General features: G+C 33.4%; 1 protein-coding gene across 3 annotated transcripts in view; it reads left to right on the forward strand.

The window, feature by feature from the left end:
* Positions 1 to 20,246, forward strand: part of MED16 (mediator complex subunit 16) — a 200,591-nt gene that overhangs the window by 145,513 nt on the left and 34,832 nt on the right. For all 3 annotated transcript variants that reach the window (XM_090402741.1, XM_090402742.1, XM_090402743.1), the window contains exons 15-18: positions 2,882 to 2,993; positions 10,650 to 10,789; positions 17,070 to 17,263; positions 19,246 to 19,360. In XM_090402741.1, coding sequence (XP_090258867.1) covers positions 2,882 to 2,993; positions 10,650 to 10,789; positions 17,070 to 17,263; positions 19,246 to 19,360 — 561 coding nt within the window. The remainder of the gene's footprint in view (positions 1 to 2,881; positions 2,994 to 10,649; positions 10,790 to 17,069; positions 17,264 to 19,245; positions 19,361 to 20,246) is intronic.

Below are 20,246 nucleotides of genomic sequence, written 5' to 3' on the forward strand. Positions count from 1 at the left end.
TAAGATAATACGATTTGGAATTTACAAAGTGTTAGAAGTTGAGCAGGAGAGAAGTATTGTTAATGCCATTGTTGATAGCATTCCACGGTGCCACCCAAAAGGATAGGTAACCTGCCTCTGTTTCTATCAGCCTACACTGCTCTGTCTCAGAATGTATCTGAGTGACCAAGTAAGCTATATAGTCAGCTGTCTTCACTCTAAAGTGCTTCCCAAACTGGGGGCCGTAGGTTTTGTTCAGGGGGCCGTGAAATAATGAAAAGAAATTTAAAATCTTTTAAGACTAAGTAGATTTTTTTTATCTTAAAAGAAATGCATTTAATTTTTATTATTTCTTTTCTGTTATTTTTTATATTTTAATGAAAAAAAATCACACATTGGTGCTGGTTCACAAATTTTGCTTCCTGTGTATTTCGGCACTTAATGAATATTAATAAATATATGCTTATTCATATAAGTTTCATTTCAAAGCAGAAATCTAAGAATTGCAGTTTCAAATATTTCACCTGATATGGTGTAGCAGTATTGAAACACATCCATCACATTAAATTGTTATTAAACTTCTTTTATGTTTTTAATTCTTTCTTTATTAATAATCGTTTTATGTTTCATGTGCTTGTACTGCAAATGTACAATAACAATATATCTATCTATATAAAATATGAGATAATGTGCCATGTAAGATGCTAAAAATGTAATATTTGCATTTGATTTTTGCAATATTCGCTGTGTATGTTTTGTATTGAATATAAATACAATAAATATAATAATATATGTCTATATTATGATTTGTTTTCAGGGGGGGGGTGAAATATTTTAATTTTTCCAAGGGGGGGGCTGACATCCAGAAGTTTGGGAAGCACTGCTCTAAAGGAATAGTATATGCAGTTAGGAAGCTGCTCATCTGGAGTACCATCACACCCATTTGGAATCGCTCTTAGTCTTGTTCTTAGTATATTGACCTGTCTAACTTGGGAGGACCTCGTGGTAGAACAAACCAGAGAATATCACCACTAGCATAGCTCATTGCATGCAAGCCCTTTCACTATGTTAAGGATGATTCTAGTGAAAGCGGTTTATATACCTGAAGTGATGTAATATATAGGTCACAAACCCTATAATATAACAGTTCTGTGTGTAGTGTGTTATTTGACAATACAACTTATATGCATTCATTATCATTATAAATGCTTGTTTCCCAGATTTATTGCACTTTGCTATATGTACACATAGCAAAATGAGTCTACACTGTTCCATTCACCTGTGAGACATTGTGCATCATCTTGAAAAGATGATCAAAATGATCAAAAATCACAAGAAATGAGCAACTACAGCAAATTGCACTCCACAAAGTCACTTTAAATGCACAATACCATTTAAGATTAAGTAAATGTTAAATTATGTGGGCTCAAAACCAGATTTTGCACTCATTGGTAGCTGTGTTTCTACATGCTCACTCTTCATGGCAATGCAAATCATCCCACCATAGGAACAGAGCTATCTCATTGGATATTAACAGTGCCGTGACTTGGAGGAGTCATTCTTAAACTGATTCACTGTAACTCACTACTGTTAACTTCTGTCAACATCAATGAGTTACAATGCTGTTAGCAGTGTTTTGGAAGAAACCACCATAACTAATTGCTTGGGTTTAAAATTAGAGTGATGCACATATGCAATCGATATCAGTGGCCCAGTTCTTGCAGCCACTGTGCCAGACAAAACGTCAGATATGCTTTACATATGTATGGTGAAAACATGAAAAGAAAATATTAAAAAAAAAGCATAACCACTTTATAATAAATATATAAATAAAATTGTATAAATAAATATATATATATACAGTGAAACCCCGTTTTTACATTCCTGCAATTTACGTTTTCCTGCCATTTACGTCATTTTCTGATGGTAAAATGACGTAAATCCCATCTTAAGGCCTATTCTTACGATATATTGTTTTCCCGCCATTAACGCCCTTGGTGGACGTTATTTCCCGTGATTTGCATTTTTTTCTCAGGTGGCAAGACTGATTTTCGAATCGATTTCTGCGGAAATATGCTCATTTCTGTTCCCAGATTGCTTTGCTTCCGGCTGTAGTTTCGTTTCTGCCATCACTGTGACTTGCACGCTTGCAGCAGTAATGTAGTGATGGGCGATACCATGATTTTTCAATCACACTACGAATTGATATTGCAGAATTTCTGCTACGTAATTTAGCATGTGAAAGTTGCTTTCAAGTTGCAATGGTGGATGATCCATGTTAGTAACATGGAGAAAAAAAAGACAGAAAATGTATTTCGGTAGAAGAAAAGATGGCAATTGCAACGTGTAGATTGGAATGCCGGAACATGTGTGCATTTAGCAAAAGATCTTGGACTCTCTGTGTCCACTTTGAACATGATAGTAAAAAACTGGTCAAGCATTGAACTCAATGCAAAGCAATCTGTTCGCTATGCCATAAAAAAAAAAAACGAAAAGCAAAAACAATCAACAATTAAAGTTTCATTTATTTTCAGTTATTAAATTTTGTAATCTAGTATGTAGACTCGCATAGTAAGTCATCTTTTAGCCTTTCTTTAATGTTTTTTTACATTTCCTGCTATTTACACTTTTTTTCCATCAGTCTCCTGAAAAGTGTAAAAAAGGGGTTTTACTGTATATAAGTAATATGCTATTTTCATAGGCATTATTTTTTAGCTTGAAAAAGTCTGAATAATATATACTTAATATGTTATAATGAATTCTGTTTTGCATAATATTGTTATTTATGGAGCTTTGATCAGGACTTTTCAGTAATTTGTTGTAGTATTTGCTTTAATTAAAGTTTAATGTGTAAGCATTTATAACTAAATGGAATTTTTTTGTAACATTGTTTTTTTTTTAGGTTTAATTGAGAATATTTGTGAAAAGCTGACTGAATCATTTAATCGACAGTCACCAGGTACTCATCATTATTGGATATGTCGCTTCTTGTCTATCAAGGGCTCTCTATACAGGTTAGCTACTTATCATATTATCACATATTCAATTATATTAATATAGGAAATTAATGTACAGTGATATTTTTGGACTTTGCAAAAACATTTGATAGATTGGTGTGCATGCTGTAGAGGATGGGAATGGGTAATAGATTGGTTAGGTGGATTGGAGATTGGCTCTGAACCTAGCAAGTTGTGTATGATGGAACGGTGTCTCAAAAAATAGGAAAGTAACCAGTGGTGTGACCCATGGTTCCTTGCTGTTGAACTTATTTGTTAACATTATTTCATGTGAATTAGCTGGGGACCTTCAGTTATTTGCTAATGATGCAAGGTTGGGGAGAATTATAAGGAACACTGCTGAACATCAGCAGTGCTCTTTAATGGAAATAAGCACTTAAGAAAATTAACATAATTCTTTTCAGGAAGATTTAAATAGACTTTTAGCTTGGACAAATGAGTGGGGTTGTAGTTTTTATATTAATAAGTGCAAATGTGTTGCACCACTTTGAACTGCAAAGATTTAAATCTGTGTACTGTATTGATAGAACTATGCTTCAGTGGATGACATTTGAGATCTGAGGTGATGGTTGACAATGGACTGAAGTTTAGAGGCCACATTGCAAGTGTTGCAAAGTACATTTATTGCAATCAGTGTTCATACTTTCGATTTTGTTGATAATGCTTTGAAAAAAGAACTGAGAAACCCTTAAGCTGGAACTGCTTATATAAATTCTGTTATTCTACTTGTAAATATCACCATGTTTTACATTGTTAGTTTACATGTAAAATCATTCGCAATCGTACTTGCCTCACAAAAATCAATCAGTATTATTTTTAATGTCTGTTTTGATAATAATTGAGTATTAAAATAAAGTATTACTTTACTTTATTTAATTTCTGACATCGAGACCATATGTTTCTAAACATAAAATAGGTTTATTAAAATAAATTATATAACCGGATAAGTTTTGTAAGCTGGTCATCGGACTTACATCATCAAAGATACAAGACTTGTATAAAAAAAAAAAACAGACTAGAAAAAATTAATTACACCCAGCAGATGTTATCAGAACTTCAAAATTAATACATATAAACAAAGTGATCAGAAAAGACTGTTGTATTAACTAATATGTAAGCATTCGAACAATGCTAATTGTTGCTGTCACGTTCTGTGGCATTATGCATGTCAGATCCCAGGTTTGCTGTTAGATTTCTGATGAATGCAGACTAAACTTGGTGTAGGATTAAATCTTGATTTTTGTTACATTGTGTGGAGATATGGAACATTTCTGAGGCTTCTTTAAATTTTCTTATAAAACATTTGATGTATGAGGTATATCAGTCAATATATGGCATTGCCAAACTGCTTGGTAACCTATGTTTGCTATGTGGAAGGCTTATCCCGATCTGTGCTTTTCTGAACATGTTTTTCATGTTCAGACATGTGCATCTCTCCAGACCTTCCATTCTGACTAACATAACAATTGCCATAAGAACAATGAATTTTGGATACTGCTCGTTCTTTCATCAGAGGATGTGGAGGTCTTGGTATAATGTATAAGATTTGAATGTAATCGCAAAAAAAAGCCACTTTAACATTGTAATCACAAAGCAACCTTGCAACTTTGTCCATAATATTCTTGATGTACGGCAATGTAATTGCATTTTGAAATCCTATAAATTAAAGATGCCAAGAAATTATATTCTTTCTTTAATCCTTTATCCAAGTGTGTAAGCAAACAAAGTATGCATGTGAAGTAACTTCATGACTGGGCAACTTGTATATAGAGGCTAATGACTTCACATCACTTTCCTTAGTGTCCCATTATGGGAAGGGTCACTACCCAGACCAGTTTTGACCTTTGTTGAGGTATGTTTAAGTGCAGGCATATCTCTCCAAAAACTCTTGTGATACCTCAGATTATCCAACAATGAGTAACCCAAAAGATCATTTAACTCAGCAGTAGCTCCACTCAGTGACAGGCTCACTCCACTACTAAGAAGAACCATCAGCGATGGCTCAACCCACCACTGAACAGAGCCACTCATGTCTCAGAGAAGGCAGTGAGAACCAGACCCAGAAGTGATACCAAGGTTTTAAAAGAGGTATACCGTGAGTAGACATATCGATACAAAATTAATAATGGAATAAACTCACGTACAAAGATTATTTAATAGTATAATTTTCGCCTGTGTGTCAGCATCTTCAGTACATTAGCTCAAATTAAACAATAATTGACAATTCCAAAAAGCGCCACCTAAGTAGCTGGTGTAAGATAACTAAAAAGGTAAATAAATTTCTTAAAAATAAAAATAAAAAAAATAATAAATTAAAAAATAAATAAAAATAATTAATACAATAAAAAGTTAGGAAAGATTAGCTGATTTGTAAAGTACTATCTCCCATAAAGGGGGTAGACGTAAGCCGTCGGATCTGTTTAAGTTAGGAGAATGAAGTAGAGTTTCACATGTTTCTTTATAAAGGCGTTCCATGAGAAACTGACTTTTGTGAAGAACTCTTGTCTTTCTCCAATGAACTCTGTATCTAGTGAAGATGGCATGTTCTGCAAGTCCAGACTTTTCAGGTTTAAAGTATTCAATATAAGATTGGTGTTCTTCTAGCCAAATAGAGGCAGATCTTCCCGTTTGTCCGAAATAAGATAATCCACAAGAGCACGGACTCTGGTAGACACCTGGATGATTACAAAATCAAATACATTTACAACGTCTGAAGGAAATTCCTGTTGTAGGAATTCAGTGCTTTCAGAAAGAGGCACATTTGTAAATAAAGAAACAACATCTAAACTGATCATGATATCTGAAATTTTATATTTGAAATCCAAAGTATTTTTTATATAAGTATCAGTTCTTCTAGTTGAAGAGGAGAGTAAATTTGATAAAAATTTTGAGATTTTGTAAGTGGGGCAACGTATACAATCTACAACTGGTCTTAACGGAATGCCTGGTTTATGAACTTTTGGAAGACCATACAATCTAGGTGGACGATCAAAGAAGGTTTTAAGTTTTTTCTTTTGATCTTCATTCCATGTAGATACATTATCTATAAGAGAATTAAGTCTCTTCAATTGACTCCCGGTAGGATCCGATGTAAGACGCCTATAAGTTGAACAGTCGCAAAGTAAAAGAGACATTTTTCTCATATTTTGAGAGACATACCTTCCTATCTTGAATCACTACAGCCTTCCCCTTATCAGCTTTCGTAATAATTAAATTATTGTTATTCTTCAGTGATTTCAATGCTTTAAACTCAGAGTAAGAAAGATTAGAAAGAGGAGGCTTGGCATGAAAAAGAATTTGTGCACATTCAAAACGTAATCTGTTGGCTATTTTTTGGGATAAGGATCGAATACCCCTGTCTATGTTATGGAAAAAAGTCCATAAGTGGCACCTTATTCGGCGTAACGGTGAAATCATGTCCTTTTGATAAAACAAAACGTTCACAGTCTGTTAGTGGACGTCCGGAAACGTTTATAACTAATTTATCTATATCAATAGTATTATTACTGGATCTAGGTATGCTGACCAGTGATTCAAATTTGCGTTTTAGCTTGTCACGAGAATCATTAAAGACCTTTAGCTTCGTGTAGCTGATTATTTAAAAGAGACTTACTAGCTTTGAAATAGATCCGATGAGCTTTTGGGGACCTAAAAACTTCTTTTATTTTACAACAGGTTGGAATAATCTGGGCCATCTTACATCGTTTAAGGAATATTAATCTGATTAATTCTTTTATAGACTTAATTCTTATTTTATTTTATATTTTAGAGACTTAATTCTCTTATAGATAATGTATTGACATGGAATGAAGATCAAAAGAAAAAACTTAAAACCTTCTTCGGTCGTCCACCTAGATTGTATGGTCTTCCAAAAGTTCATAAACCAGGCATTCCGTTAAGACCATTCGTAGATTGTATCGGTTTCCCCACTTACAAAATCTCAAAATTTTTATCAAATTTACTCTCCTCTTCAACTAGAAGAACTGATACTTATATAAAAAATACTTTGGATTTTAAAAATAAAATTTCGGATCTTCATTTGGACGTTTCTGATATCATGATCAGTTTAGATGTTGTTTCTTTGTTTACAAATGTGCCTCTTTCTGAAAGCATTAAATTACTACAACAGGAATTTCCTTCAGACATTGTAAACGTATTTGATTTTGTAATACATTCTGGTTATTTTTCCTTTAAAAATAAGTTGAATCAACAAATTGAAGGAACAGCAATGGGCAATCCTCTTTCTCCTGCTATCTCCAATTTCTTTATGGAACATTTTGAACAACATATCTTTGACAACATTTTTCCCAGACCTACTCATTGGTTCTGATATGTCGATGACATTTTTGCTGTATGGAATGGCTCTTCAGATGAACTTCAACAATTTCTCACTAAGTTAAACGCATTTCATCCTAGGATCAAGTTTACCCTAGAAGTAGAATCAAATAAGCAGTTAGCCTTTTTAGATCTTCTAATTCTTCGCCAATCAGATGGTAACCTACATTTCTCAATTTATAGAAAGAAGACTCATACAGGCCATTATATCCATGCAGAATCTCATCACCATCCCAGTCAAAAGGCAGGAACTATTAAAACACTGGCTCATCAGGCCCACTCCTTTTGTTCTTCAGACGATCTTTTACGGAAAGAACTACAATATATAACTTCTTCCTTTCTATCTAATGGTTATAAGAATTGCTTCATTAAAAGAACTTTGAGTAGTTTTAATATGTCTTCCTCTTCAAACACAGAAGAAATAACGTGCATTACTATCCCTTATGTACAAAGCATCAGTGAACATATAGCAAAAGTTTTAAAACCACTGAATATTTTTGTTGCCTTTCGACCTTTTAGAAAAATCTCCACCTTTCTCACTTCTCCTAAGGACAAGCTTTCACATCTTAATCATCCAGGTGTCTACCAGGTTCCGTGCTCTTGTGGATTATCTTATTTCAGACAAACGGGAAGATCTGCCTGTATTCGGCTAGAAGAACACCAATCTTATATTGAATACTTTAAACCTGAAAAGTCTGGACTTGCAGAACATGCCATCTTCACTAGATACAGAGTTCATTGGAGAAAGTCAAGAGTTCTTCACAAAAGTCAGTTTCTCCCATCTGTGCCTATTGTCAAATCATTATCCAGTTTATGCAACTGCCCTAGACCTACCTTCTCATGCACCTGTATCTCTTCATCTACTGTGACAAAGACTGTGAAGATGGCATGTTCTGCAAGTCCAGAACATGCCATCTTCACTAGATACAGAGTTCATTGGAGAAAGACAAGAGTTCTTCACAAAAGTCAGTTTCTCCCATCTGTGCCTATTGTCAAATCATTATCCAGTTTATGCAACTGCCCTAGACCTACCTTCTCATGCACCTGTATCTCTTCATCTACTGTGATAGCACTGTGCACTATGTTACATACACCAGGTTAATAGATCTTGGCAGCGTGTGCACTCATTATTTGAACTATCATATCTGCTTCTGACACAAGGGTACCTGTGTGTAATCAGTAAAGCTATTCTTCTGCATTTTCTTTCTTTTTCTTGCATCATAATGATAAAATTCTTTTGGATTGTCTTTAGCCTGCACAGCCAATTTTTTTTCATTTTCCACCTTACATTTCCATAGAATAGTCATAACTTTTCTTGCCTGCACTTTATATATATATCACAGTTCTTCTCGCTATTATTCTCATGATACTCCTTCCATCTTCTTCTTCTTCATCTCTTACTCAATAAGATTGCACACCTATTTCACTTTCATTCTATTTGTTCTTCGAACTCTGATTCTGATTATGGTAACATTCAGATACCATATTATTAAGCATCTGTTCAAAGCTTCCTATGAACCAAAGAATCCTGCTGAGTCTGTCATAATTTCCAGATTTGTAGTTCAGCATATAACCTATCCTAATTGGAACATCCATATAGTTGGTTACTTCCCAGATCAGTACAGCATATTGCCACCTGTTACCAACTGGTGGCAAAACGGTCACATTCTTAACTCAGGCACCTTCTAATGCCATGATCAAATTTAATACTCTTTGTCCTCTAGGTGCTCGAGAAAGTTGTCTCACAACAGTTCAATAAATTCTCCTTCATTTTTATCATGAGTTTTCTTTGCTACCCAATCAATATTCATATAATTTAAGTTGTTGGCATTGGTGAAATGCTAGCCCATAATAATTATTCATTTAGTACCCATCGGGGTAATTTTACAATGCATTTTTTCATCCCCAGCAAATGAACTGCCAGATCTATAGCAACACTTCACCATATATTTCATCTTCTTAGCCTCCACTTTACACCAGATATCCACAAACTTACTGCTACACACACGACATTATTACTATTATTGCTCTCATGAGTTTCTACCATAACTGCACAAATCATCTGATATTATTGGTAGTATCCTCCTATCCTCCTCTTCTTCCATCTCTTCTATCATTTCTAAAAATGTTGTACCCTTTACACTTGATTCCAGATACCACATCTGACTCTGAGAACCAGATTTCACTAATGCCAACAAATGTTCATTGAAATTTTGGAATTTATGCACTTTCCTTGCTGGTATTGTTTTCTTTATGTTTCTTTTCCTGTCTGCATTCTTGTAAAAGGTTTTTCTGTTTCCTCTGACTCATTGGTCAATTTTCAAATAATTCCTTTTAATCTGGAAATTTCATATGTTAATTATTTTCTTAGTTTATGTCAAATATAAAGGTTCTCATTGCTGGGTTCCCTGCTATCATTATCCTTAGCTAATGATGCTGTTCTATTGTTCTGCCAAGTTTTTGGTACTGCTTTTAAAAACTATCTTAATTTAACAATATGTCTTAAAATATATGAGCAAATGTATTAAATACAATTTAATCAGAAAAAAACACAATAATAGAGTAAAAATACATTAACTAATCTAAAAAAATATTCAATAAATAAAAAAAATTACCTATTTTACTGGATCTTCAAATTACACACTTACACATATACACTCACAGTATTTAATAATTTTTTTCCTTAAGTTTTAAATGTAATCTTCTGCTTGATATATAATTATATCTTTATATATCATTAATCCAGCTCTACTAATTGTTTTTCATGTTTTTCAATTCTGCTATATATTAATATGTAATTGCCAGTTTGCTTTCTTCTTCTTTGTTTCTGACATTGCACAAATATTAATGCTATAATTAATATAAGAGAAGAATCTTCTGTCAGCGATCTTGCATTCTGAGTACCAGTTCTTAGAGTTACCAGTCCTCTTTTAATTTTGATTTCCTTATTCTATTCCTGATAAGTTCTTTCAAATTTTGCTGTCTTTTAGCATTTAAATATTATCTGATAATTATGTATCCTTGCCACAGATTGCTGGCCAGGTTATATTGATGTTCATACCTAGGGTGATCCTTCTTGAAGTATACACTTCCAGTATGCTTTGCCTACATCACCCTTTCTCCTCTGCACCATGATGAGGTATAGGTAATATTAGTGAAGGATGGTTATATTCTCATATTTTAAATTGCGGTTACTTTTTTTTTTTTTAATTTTTAATATGACAGCATTTATAATTTCAAATTTTAAAAATATTAGCATTTATGCTTGCCATTTCATTTTACTTAATTTCAATTGAATTAATTTGTTTATTTTTTTAGGTGTCTCAGTAATGGTCAAGCAAAAGCAGGTGATTGCCATGCACTTATAATGTTGAATGCTGTGGCAGCTGCAATAAAAGGATTACTAAGACCTAGAGATTTATCAAGTCAGGATAAAGGACCAGCAGAAAATCTGAGCGGTTGGTGTACTCTGTTTCTCTGTCTTCAGCTCATGTGATATAACTGTATGCTTTTTTTTTTATGTGGCTCCCACACATGAAAAGCTTCTATAAGCTTTTAATGGGAGACCTCAATTATGGGGATTGAAGGGAGGAAAGGGGGCATAGCAGAATGGAAGTGGAATTTATGCAGTTACTAAGAGATAATTACCTGAAACAGCATGTCATGGGGGGTGGACCAGGGGTTTGAGAGTGCTGGATACGATAATAGCATCAGAAGATGTACCCATAACCAAAGTACACCACTTTGAATCAATTCATTTGAAACATCAACTTCCCAGAATATGACCATGCAGTCTTATTCTGGGAAGTTGCTAAACATATGGAATTCTCTGTAAAGAATGGGTTTATGTTGACCTGTAATGCTGGTAATTATGACAGGGGATAATAGATTTAGATGCAGAGCAAGAACTAGATAGGAGGATAATGTGACACAAGATGCTAAAACTATTGGGGAATGTAATTGGATGACTAAGGCAAAAAATAGAGAAAAGTGGCAGAAGCTTCTGAGGAAAGTTAGGACTCTCAAAAGGTTGATAAACAATGATGATGAATTATGACAGACTGAGGAGGCATTTTGGAGCGCGGATAGCCTAGGAGCTAACCGCGCTCCAAATTTGATTCCCGTCAGAGAAGTGAGGAGATGAAAGATCTTCCTCAGCCATTGCCAAATTAACCAGTCTTGGGCATGGACAGTAGGGGTTTTTCATCCTGCAAAGCAGGCAAACCGGCCTTGAGAACTCAACACCACTTCGAACATAGGGTACACCATGGCGTAGGGCTGACCACCTTATCCTGTGAATGATTTAGGTCCGATTAATAAACCCTCAACACCGTAAGGTAAAAGAGGGGGAAAGGAAGATGAGAATGATGATGAGCCATGGCTTGAGAAACTTCAAGGAAAGAATGTCAGTAGTGCATGGGAAGTGATCAGGGATTGTTTGAGAGAATCACTATCAGACTGCATGCCCACAGTCAGGAGGATAAACCAAGTAGGGATTAAGTGGATGAGTGGGGATGTGAAACAAGAGCTGCAAAAAAAAAAAAAGAAAAAGCATTGTGGATGGAATATAAAGGAAATGGTGATTAGCATACTCATGAGGTACAAAGTGCAAACAAGAAAGGTGACTAGTATGGTAAGAAAGGGCCAAAGTAAATCCAAAAGTTTTATAATTATATAGCAAGTAAGAGGAAGCATGAATATGGAAGGATGACTTTAGTCAAAGAAAGATAGTTGAGTTGCTGAGCGATTGCTTTGCAAAGGTGTATCATTCAGGTTGAGATTTTGCAGTTGCTAATATGACAGATTCTAATGTTGGAATTGAGGTAGATGAACATCAATGTGAATATGCAAGAGAATTGCTAGTTCTGTACTAGGACCACTACTCTTTAATTTGTATGTTAATGATATAGGAAAAGATTTAAGGGGAGATATTCAATTGGTTGCCGATGATGCCAAACTGGGGAAGGCAATAATTCATAAAGGTGATGTAGATATCCTGCAGGATTATTTAAATAAATTGGCATTGTTGGATTGTTGGCAAAAGATAATAATTGTCAATTTAATGTTGCAAAATGTAAAGTTATTCACTTTAGGTTGAAAGGTTGCATACTGTGTATCACACTGATGGTACTGGATTGCAAGAGATTGATGCAGCTAGGAACTTGGAGGTAATGGTGAATATGGAATTAGTTCAGAGGACATGTTGTCAAAGTTGGCAAAATAGCTCAAAAGATTTCATGGATGTTGAAAATCATAATCATACTAACTATCAAGGTAAAACAGTTATTGTCTCTCTTTATAAGGTATAAGGTAATTCAGTCACATCTTGACTACTGTGCACAATGGTCACCTGGGTTTCTTGGAGATAGGAAAGGGTGAAGAGGATTCAGAGATGAGTGACTAAGCTGGTGACAGATCTGTGGAATATTCTCTAGGGAAGGTTGAAGGTGTGTGAGTTGCAGGGATTGGTTAATAGGCAGAAAAGAAGGTACATGATAGAAACTTGAAAGTTATTAAAGAGGTAACTGAAACAAAAGAAAGTTTTCAATACATGACAAATAGAGAGGGAGGGAGAGAGGTCACCCTTGGAAGTTGTGTGGGAATCTGGTTGGTAAGGGTGTGTGGACTGTTTTTTCTTGGAGAGTGGTTAGTGAGTGGAATGGATTGCCAGAATTAGTTGTGCGTGCAATGACAATGAATGAGTTTAAGGAATGAATGTGGGTCTCCTGTGGAGAATTGTTTCGATGTGGGCAAGGAAAAGTTTAGTATGAGTGGAACAATAATATTTTGGCCCATGGGAAGACCAAAAATCTGTTCATAAATATTGCCATTATATTTGATGAAACCTCAGCATATGTTTTCTTTATTATTTATTTGCTATTTTATGAAGTCGAGAACTTTCACCTTTTTTACTTAAAAGGAAGCACTTTATGGCTTCTCTTTGGCATATCCGAATTGCCAGCATCACTACTCTTGCACTTTGGGGCCATTATTAAGCAAAATAAGCGTTATTTGAATGCACGCACTGCGATACCATGACAGCTGATCTAATAACCGAGAACTACTCAGAACAGTGTGCAATTTAAAACTTAGGAATTGTTTATTTCTGGAATTTTCCATTTAATATTTTCAGATGGCTACTAAGTGACTAACAGGTGGTTAGTGTATATGGTACAGTGTAGATATGCTGGATAAATGGGTGATTCACTTCCTGCCGGGACAGTTCTAGATTTAATCATATTAATAAACAATTTATAAGTTTTAAATTGCATGTAATTTAAAACTTATAAATTGTTTATTAAAAAGAAAGAGCCATAAGGCTTTATTTTGGTGGTGTAAAATTACATGGGCAAAGTGGATACTAGATCCAACATTATTTCAAAGCTGAATGATTGTAGAAACTATGAAAGTTTCGTAAGTTGCCTTAACTTGCACTAACTTAAGTTAGTTCAGAGACCTCTCTGCAATTCAACTCAGGGATGCCGAGAATTGTATTTTCTTAAGCTCTCGTGTCAACTTACAAAACTTTCATAGTCTCTACGAACATTTGGCTTTGAAATAATGTTAGGATCTGGTATTCACTTTGCCGATGTAATTATAAATTGTTTATTTCTGGAATTTTCCATTTAATATTTACAGACCGGGGTTTACTGTGGATAAGGGAGAACTATAGTAGTTTATATTTAATTATTTTTAACAATTAAATTTTTTTAGAAAATATCTTGCAGCTCATGAACATCTGAAACATCTTGGGCCTTAGGAAACTTGGCCGTCCCTGATGTATATCATTACAGTGCAATGCTCACTGTGATTGGACTATAGACTATTGGAAACCATGACCATCTGTTATCAAACGATTTTTATATCAGATGGCCATATTTGGATATAGTAGCTACCAGGAGAATGTTACAATATACAATAATACTACTCATGGCAGTGGTATTATTGTATCAGGGCTTCTGGTTTGGAGATCGCTTGATACATTATAGTAGTTATTCGAGCCAACTCTATATTGCATATACTGTGGTATTTCTGTGGTAACAACCCAGCTGAGTATCAGCATGATAATACACCATACATACTGATAGGGCTAATGAATTGGTTTGAGGATGTAAAAATCCAAATGCTTTCAGCGGCATAGATCACCTCAAGAAAGTTAGAACATAAGTGTGAGACCAGCACATTCAACTTTACATCTGTATAATTTCTCTACCTAATTGGCAGCAATTCAACAGGAATTGACTGCCACTTAGGTAGAGAAATAAGATAAAATACCTCTGTCTACCACCATTTAGTGGCAAGTCAAACCAGGTGAGGTATCTGTAATTGCACAAAACTCCTGATCTGTAATTTAGTTATTAACTAAGTAAAATTATAGCAATGAACAGGTTGGGAAAAATTAGTAAGGTAAATCTTCAGTAGGATCGAAAAAAAAAAAAAATATTATCAAATATTGAGACCTAATAATCTCCTGGTGTTTCGGTCTTAAAAGATGGCAAGTATATCAGAGTTTTACCTCCCCCCCCAAGCTGAATTTCATTGCTTATTGAACTTAGTAATTTTGTGGACAGACATTCTGTCACTCCTTGAAAATAAAAATTATATAAAGGAATTATAACCCAAAAAAGTTAATCAGACAAAATATCTATATCTTGATATTTTGTCTGATTAGTACAGCAAAACTGGCAGCACAGAATATATTTTGGTTGTTTGAAAAATGAGGCATGTCTTTTGATTATTGCAAGTTGATCTTGCAAATTATTATTTGTAAACTACAAATATGAAGGACAGTAAAAAATTATAATGAATCAAGGTAAAAAGTAATTATATGCAGTTAACAGCTTTTATAAACAACCACTTAAAAAAAGATATTGCAGAGATCATTGCAACTTCAATTCTAAACCTAACTTCAAGAGCAGAATTAAGTCAGAAAGTAAAAAACACTGGAAGCTCAGGTTATTGTATTTTAACTCACTTTATTGTAATGGTACTTAGACATGAGAAAGGTTTGCTTTTAGGATATAAATTTTAATATAATGCAGTGAGTCACTATTAAAGTTTATAAACAAACATTATAGATTATGTTATTTTTACGGCTTTTTTTGCCTGTTTTCGTTTAGGAATGTCCCTTATTTTAAAAACAATGGCTTTTCACTCAAGAATCCTTAGGGCATTATAAGTATATTTTAAAGGTAAATATATGCAGACTAATAGAGGAAGAAATTTTGCATATACCTTGTTTGGATGTTAGGATGTCTTCATTCTCCATACTTCTGCTGTTAGGCTGTTTTAAAAAATGGGAGGGGTTGAGGCAAGGTGGGAAAATTAATTAGAAAAACCTGGGTTTTTTTTTTTTTTAAAAATATATATATATATATATATTATTATATTTAAGGATGCTTTTTTTGGGGAAGGGGAAGGGTTTCATGGGAAAACAGGGGCGGGGGAGAACGTTAACAGGGTGCGAGCCGTTTCGATCATGCTATCATCATTGAAACATTTCGGGTTAAGTGTAGGGCTATATCACTTATATAATATATAATATAATGTCACTTAAATAAGACAAAATACCTCTGTCTATCACCATAGCCCTACACTTATCCCGAAATGTTCCAATGACAATAGCACGATTGAAACGGCTCGCACCCTATTAACACTCTCCCCTGCCCCTGTTTCCCATAAAAACCCTTTCCCAAAAAAGCGTCCCTAAATATAATAATATATATGTATATATATATTTTTTTTAAAAAATGGTTTTCTAATTAATTTTCCCACCTTGCCTCAATCCCCCAACATTTCCTAACCCCCCCCCCTATTTTTTAAAACAGCCTAACAGCAGAAGTATGGAAAATGAAGACATCCTAACATCCAAACAAGGTATGTGCAAAATTTCTTCCTCTATTAGTCTGCATATATTTACCTTTAAAATACACTTATAATACCCTAAGGATTCTTGAGTGAAAAGCCAATGTTTTTAAAATAAGGGACACTCCTGAACGAAAACAGGCAAATATAGCCGTGAAAATAATAGTTTTTAAGAGGAGTAACATGGGAATTTCCCAGAAATAAATACCTATATTATAGATTCTGTATTTTATAGACTACGTAATCAACCCTCGATTTAATGGACAAAATTTCTGGTCCGTATGTCACATGAAAATTAACACCCTGTTAATTTTAAAATGCTTTTAACCAAGATTTCCTGTTATTTTTAACAAATTTTGACGAATAGGCCATCATATGTTGGAAAAACACTGTAGTAATTTAGCGAATATAAATGAGTCACCTCTCATAAAACATGTTCGGCAAATGATTAGGACATGGTCACACCAATCACACTGTAATTGGTTCGCGTGATGTGACTTTCTGTTGCAGTTTTATTACACACATTTTAGTAATATTGGGGAGTTAATTATAAAAAAACAGCAGAATTCAAAAGTTCAAAAAAAACTTAATAGTTTTTTCAAAGCAAGATTAGATTACCTAAACCAAAATTTTCACAAATTGTGTTAAAAATTGTGCATAAAACAATTTTTTTGTTTTTACAGTGCTGATATTGATAAAATTGCAGTATAATGTTACGATATTTTTATTTTAAAAATTCGCGATTTAATGGACTTTCGATTTAACGGACACCCCTTAGCCCCTATTAGTCCGTTAAATCGAGGGTTTACTGTATATTATTTTATAGATATCAGATTTTAAAACATAAATGTTAATATGCTTTTTATGTAATAGCTATAATGAGTAGTAAAGGAACTGAAATAATAAATATGGATAAAGTGCTTCTTCATCTTGAACATAAAGAGTTTGCTGTAGAACCTAGTACATTGCAGTCCTTGCAACATCTGACTCAGTGGGTGGCAGATTGTGCTCTTTATCTCCTTGCATCATTACCTCAGCAATATCATATGCACATGCGATTTCCTGGTGTGAGTATTATTTTAATGTTTTTAACATTTGTTAAAGGTAGTCTTATCAATTTATATAATTCTATACATTCCCTAAAATTGCATCACTACTTGTTTTGATTTGAAGTGGGGGTGGAATGAATAAAAAAATGAATGGGATGCTTAGGTCAAAGAAAATAATTCACATTAACTTATTTATTTTGAGAAACTTTTATTCTCTAATTATAAGAAGTCACCCAATTTTTCTACAAATAGAAATTTAAAAGGAAACTCGTTAAATGATCTACTTAATGCTTTGCTTATAAGTCTCCTTTTAAGAATTAAATACCTAAGAAGGTGATTATACATGGGTATAATCAGATTTGTATATTAATTGATTTTTTTTTAATTACAAAGGGTGCTTTTATTTATTTTGTCTTTCTTTTATGACACTTCCCACCCATGGAAGATTAATAAATCAATGCTTAGGGCAGATAATTTAAAAATTTCTCTCTATAGATCAAACATGGTACTTTTTTCCCCATGCCACATCTGACAGTGAAAATCATAAGTATCTTATTTTCTGTTTTTCAATTTAACTTTGCTGAAATTTATTTATGAGTGGTTTTATGCTTGAAGTGTAGAAAGGCAAGTTCTTTCTTAGAAAGGAGAGTGCTTTATTATTTCTATCTCAACTCCTTTCTACACACAAGAAAGAAAAGAGTTGAGATAAAAATATTAAAATAGTTAATAAGCAAACTGGATTTTTTGGGAATTGGTCCTTTCGGTTTCATATTAAAAAAAAAAAGCCCTGAATTTTTCCATAAGCTTTTTTTGACATTTGCCAAAATTGAATCATTTTTCATTCCACTAATTTGTGAAATTTTTGCTTTATTTCAAACCATTTTTTTAACCTAGGAACATATTTACTTATATTAAATAGTTTATTTACAATGAGGAAATGTGCATCAGAAATGTATATAAATGTACTTTCGAATATGTCACTAAATTTCCTTTAGCTTTAATTGGATGACCTTATTTTTGCACACTTGCTTATTGGAGATCTGAAGTGACACTCAAAAGTTCTTTGGCCCCTTAGATTAAGATTCCCTTATTATTTGGCCTTTGGTCTACACATGGTACTAATGAAATAATATAAAATTACAGTCATTTGTGAGGGGTATTTAGAATTACAGCTGAAGCAACTGGGAGTTCAGTATATTAGGTGTTATAATTGCATGTTTTCTCCACCTAGTTTTTCTGTTTTGTAGAAGCAGAACTTTGCCACATACATATGATACCTGGCTAACTTGAGAAGCCCTTAGAAAACTTTCTCACATGCTAGATGGTATTCAAACTAGGTCTTTTCTACTGAAGGACAAATGTTATGTTGTCCTGACCACACTGTGATGGCACCTGATATTAGGATCAACATCATTATGAGCACAGCTGCTCTGCTTGCTTCATTTTATATACACATACATATTGATCCAAAACAAAAGTTTGCAAAATCTATAGCGCATTTTAATTAAATAAAATGGATATGAACACAATAAAGTTTGGCTGAAAAGAAAACTAAGTTTATTAAAGTTTTTATTAGCTGTAAATGCTTTAATGAACTTAGTTTCTAATAAGCCATATTTATATCTGTTTTATTTCATTAAAAATAGTCTTTATGGAAAACTCTCTATGGTAGAATTTTTTAAAGAACAGAGATAGTTGAAATGAAAGAGGAGTAGCTTATGAAGATAGGGAAATTAGAGAAATGTATTGAGACTGAAGATAACTCTCATTGGCCTAGAGTTTTTATATGTCAAAGTTTTAAAGCATAATCATTATTTATTTTACTTTAATAAATTAACAAAATGTAATTATTTAGAATAATGTAATTATACAAAGGATGCTTTTTAGAAGAACAGTTAATTTTAATACTTAATTCATAGGCATACTAAAGTCATAATCACAGCTTATGTTTATTTAATATTATATTAAAAAATGTATAACAGGTATTATTAATATTTCAGGGAGGATTGGTATCTGATCCAAAAGCCATAAACACACTTAGAGAACTTTTAGTCATTATTCGTATCTGGAGTTTTCTTAATGAAAGTTGCTTGCCAGTATTTACTAAAATGGCTGGTATGTAAATTATATGCAAATATAATAAATTTTATTTTTTAACTTGCATTAAATTTTAGTACTGATTCTTGCTGACTAAAATGATTGATAAAAGAAAACTCTTTTTTTTTTAAAAAATTTTATTTGACACTCATTATTGGAATATAATGTAAATGACTTGATTGATATTAAAAATAATTAATGTAGTTACAATAATGGATGAAAAGTTGTATCTATTAATATTATCACTTTCTTGTACAGCAAAACGTTAGTACCCAATCCCATCCCTGGATAACTCATGTCTAAATTTAATTCCTGTTGTGTTCCATGGCGGGAATCTAATGGCCTGCTGAAAACCCATATGTATAGAATTTTGAGAGCCTCCATATCTCAGTTGATTTCGATGAATTCTGACTAGTTGTAGAAAGTTTATTCACTTAGTTATACATTAAATTAAAAATGTCTAGAAGTTATTTTCTTTTTTAATCCTTTATCCAAATGTAAGCAAAGTTGGCACATAAAATATCTTCATGACTAGTCTACTTGTATATAGAGGCTAATGGCTTCACATTAATTACCTTAGTATCTCATAATCCAAGGCATTATGGTAAGAGCTACTACCCAAACTGGTTCTGACCTTTATTGAGGTATGTTAAATTGCAGGGATACCTCTCCAGGAACTCTAAGTGATCTACAAAATCACTTCTCACTGGGTGACTAAAAGATCACTCCTGATCTGAATGACTCCAGGACAGGAAACTCAGGTGGCTCCACTCAGTGATAGACAAAAACCCACCATCAAGCAGAACCTCTCTACTCCCCAGGAAGCAAGCAAGTCAAAAGATGAACATTATTAAATATCATCAGTGGGAGCAGACCCAAAAGAGATACCAAAAATATGGGATAT

This window comes from Typopeltis vanoorti, chromosome 13 (assembly GCF_054136105.1).
Source record: "Typopeltis vanoorti isolate ZY-2024b chromosome 13, IOZ_Tvanoo_1.0, whole genome shotgun sequence".
Classification (NCBI taxonomy): Eukaryota; Metazoa; Arthropoda; class Arachnida; order Uropygi; family Thelyphonidae; genus Typopeltis; species Typopeltis vanoorti.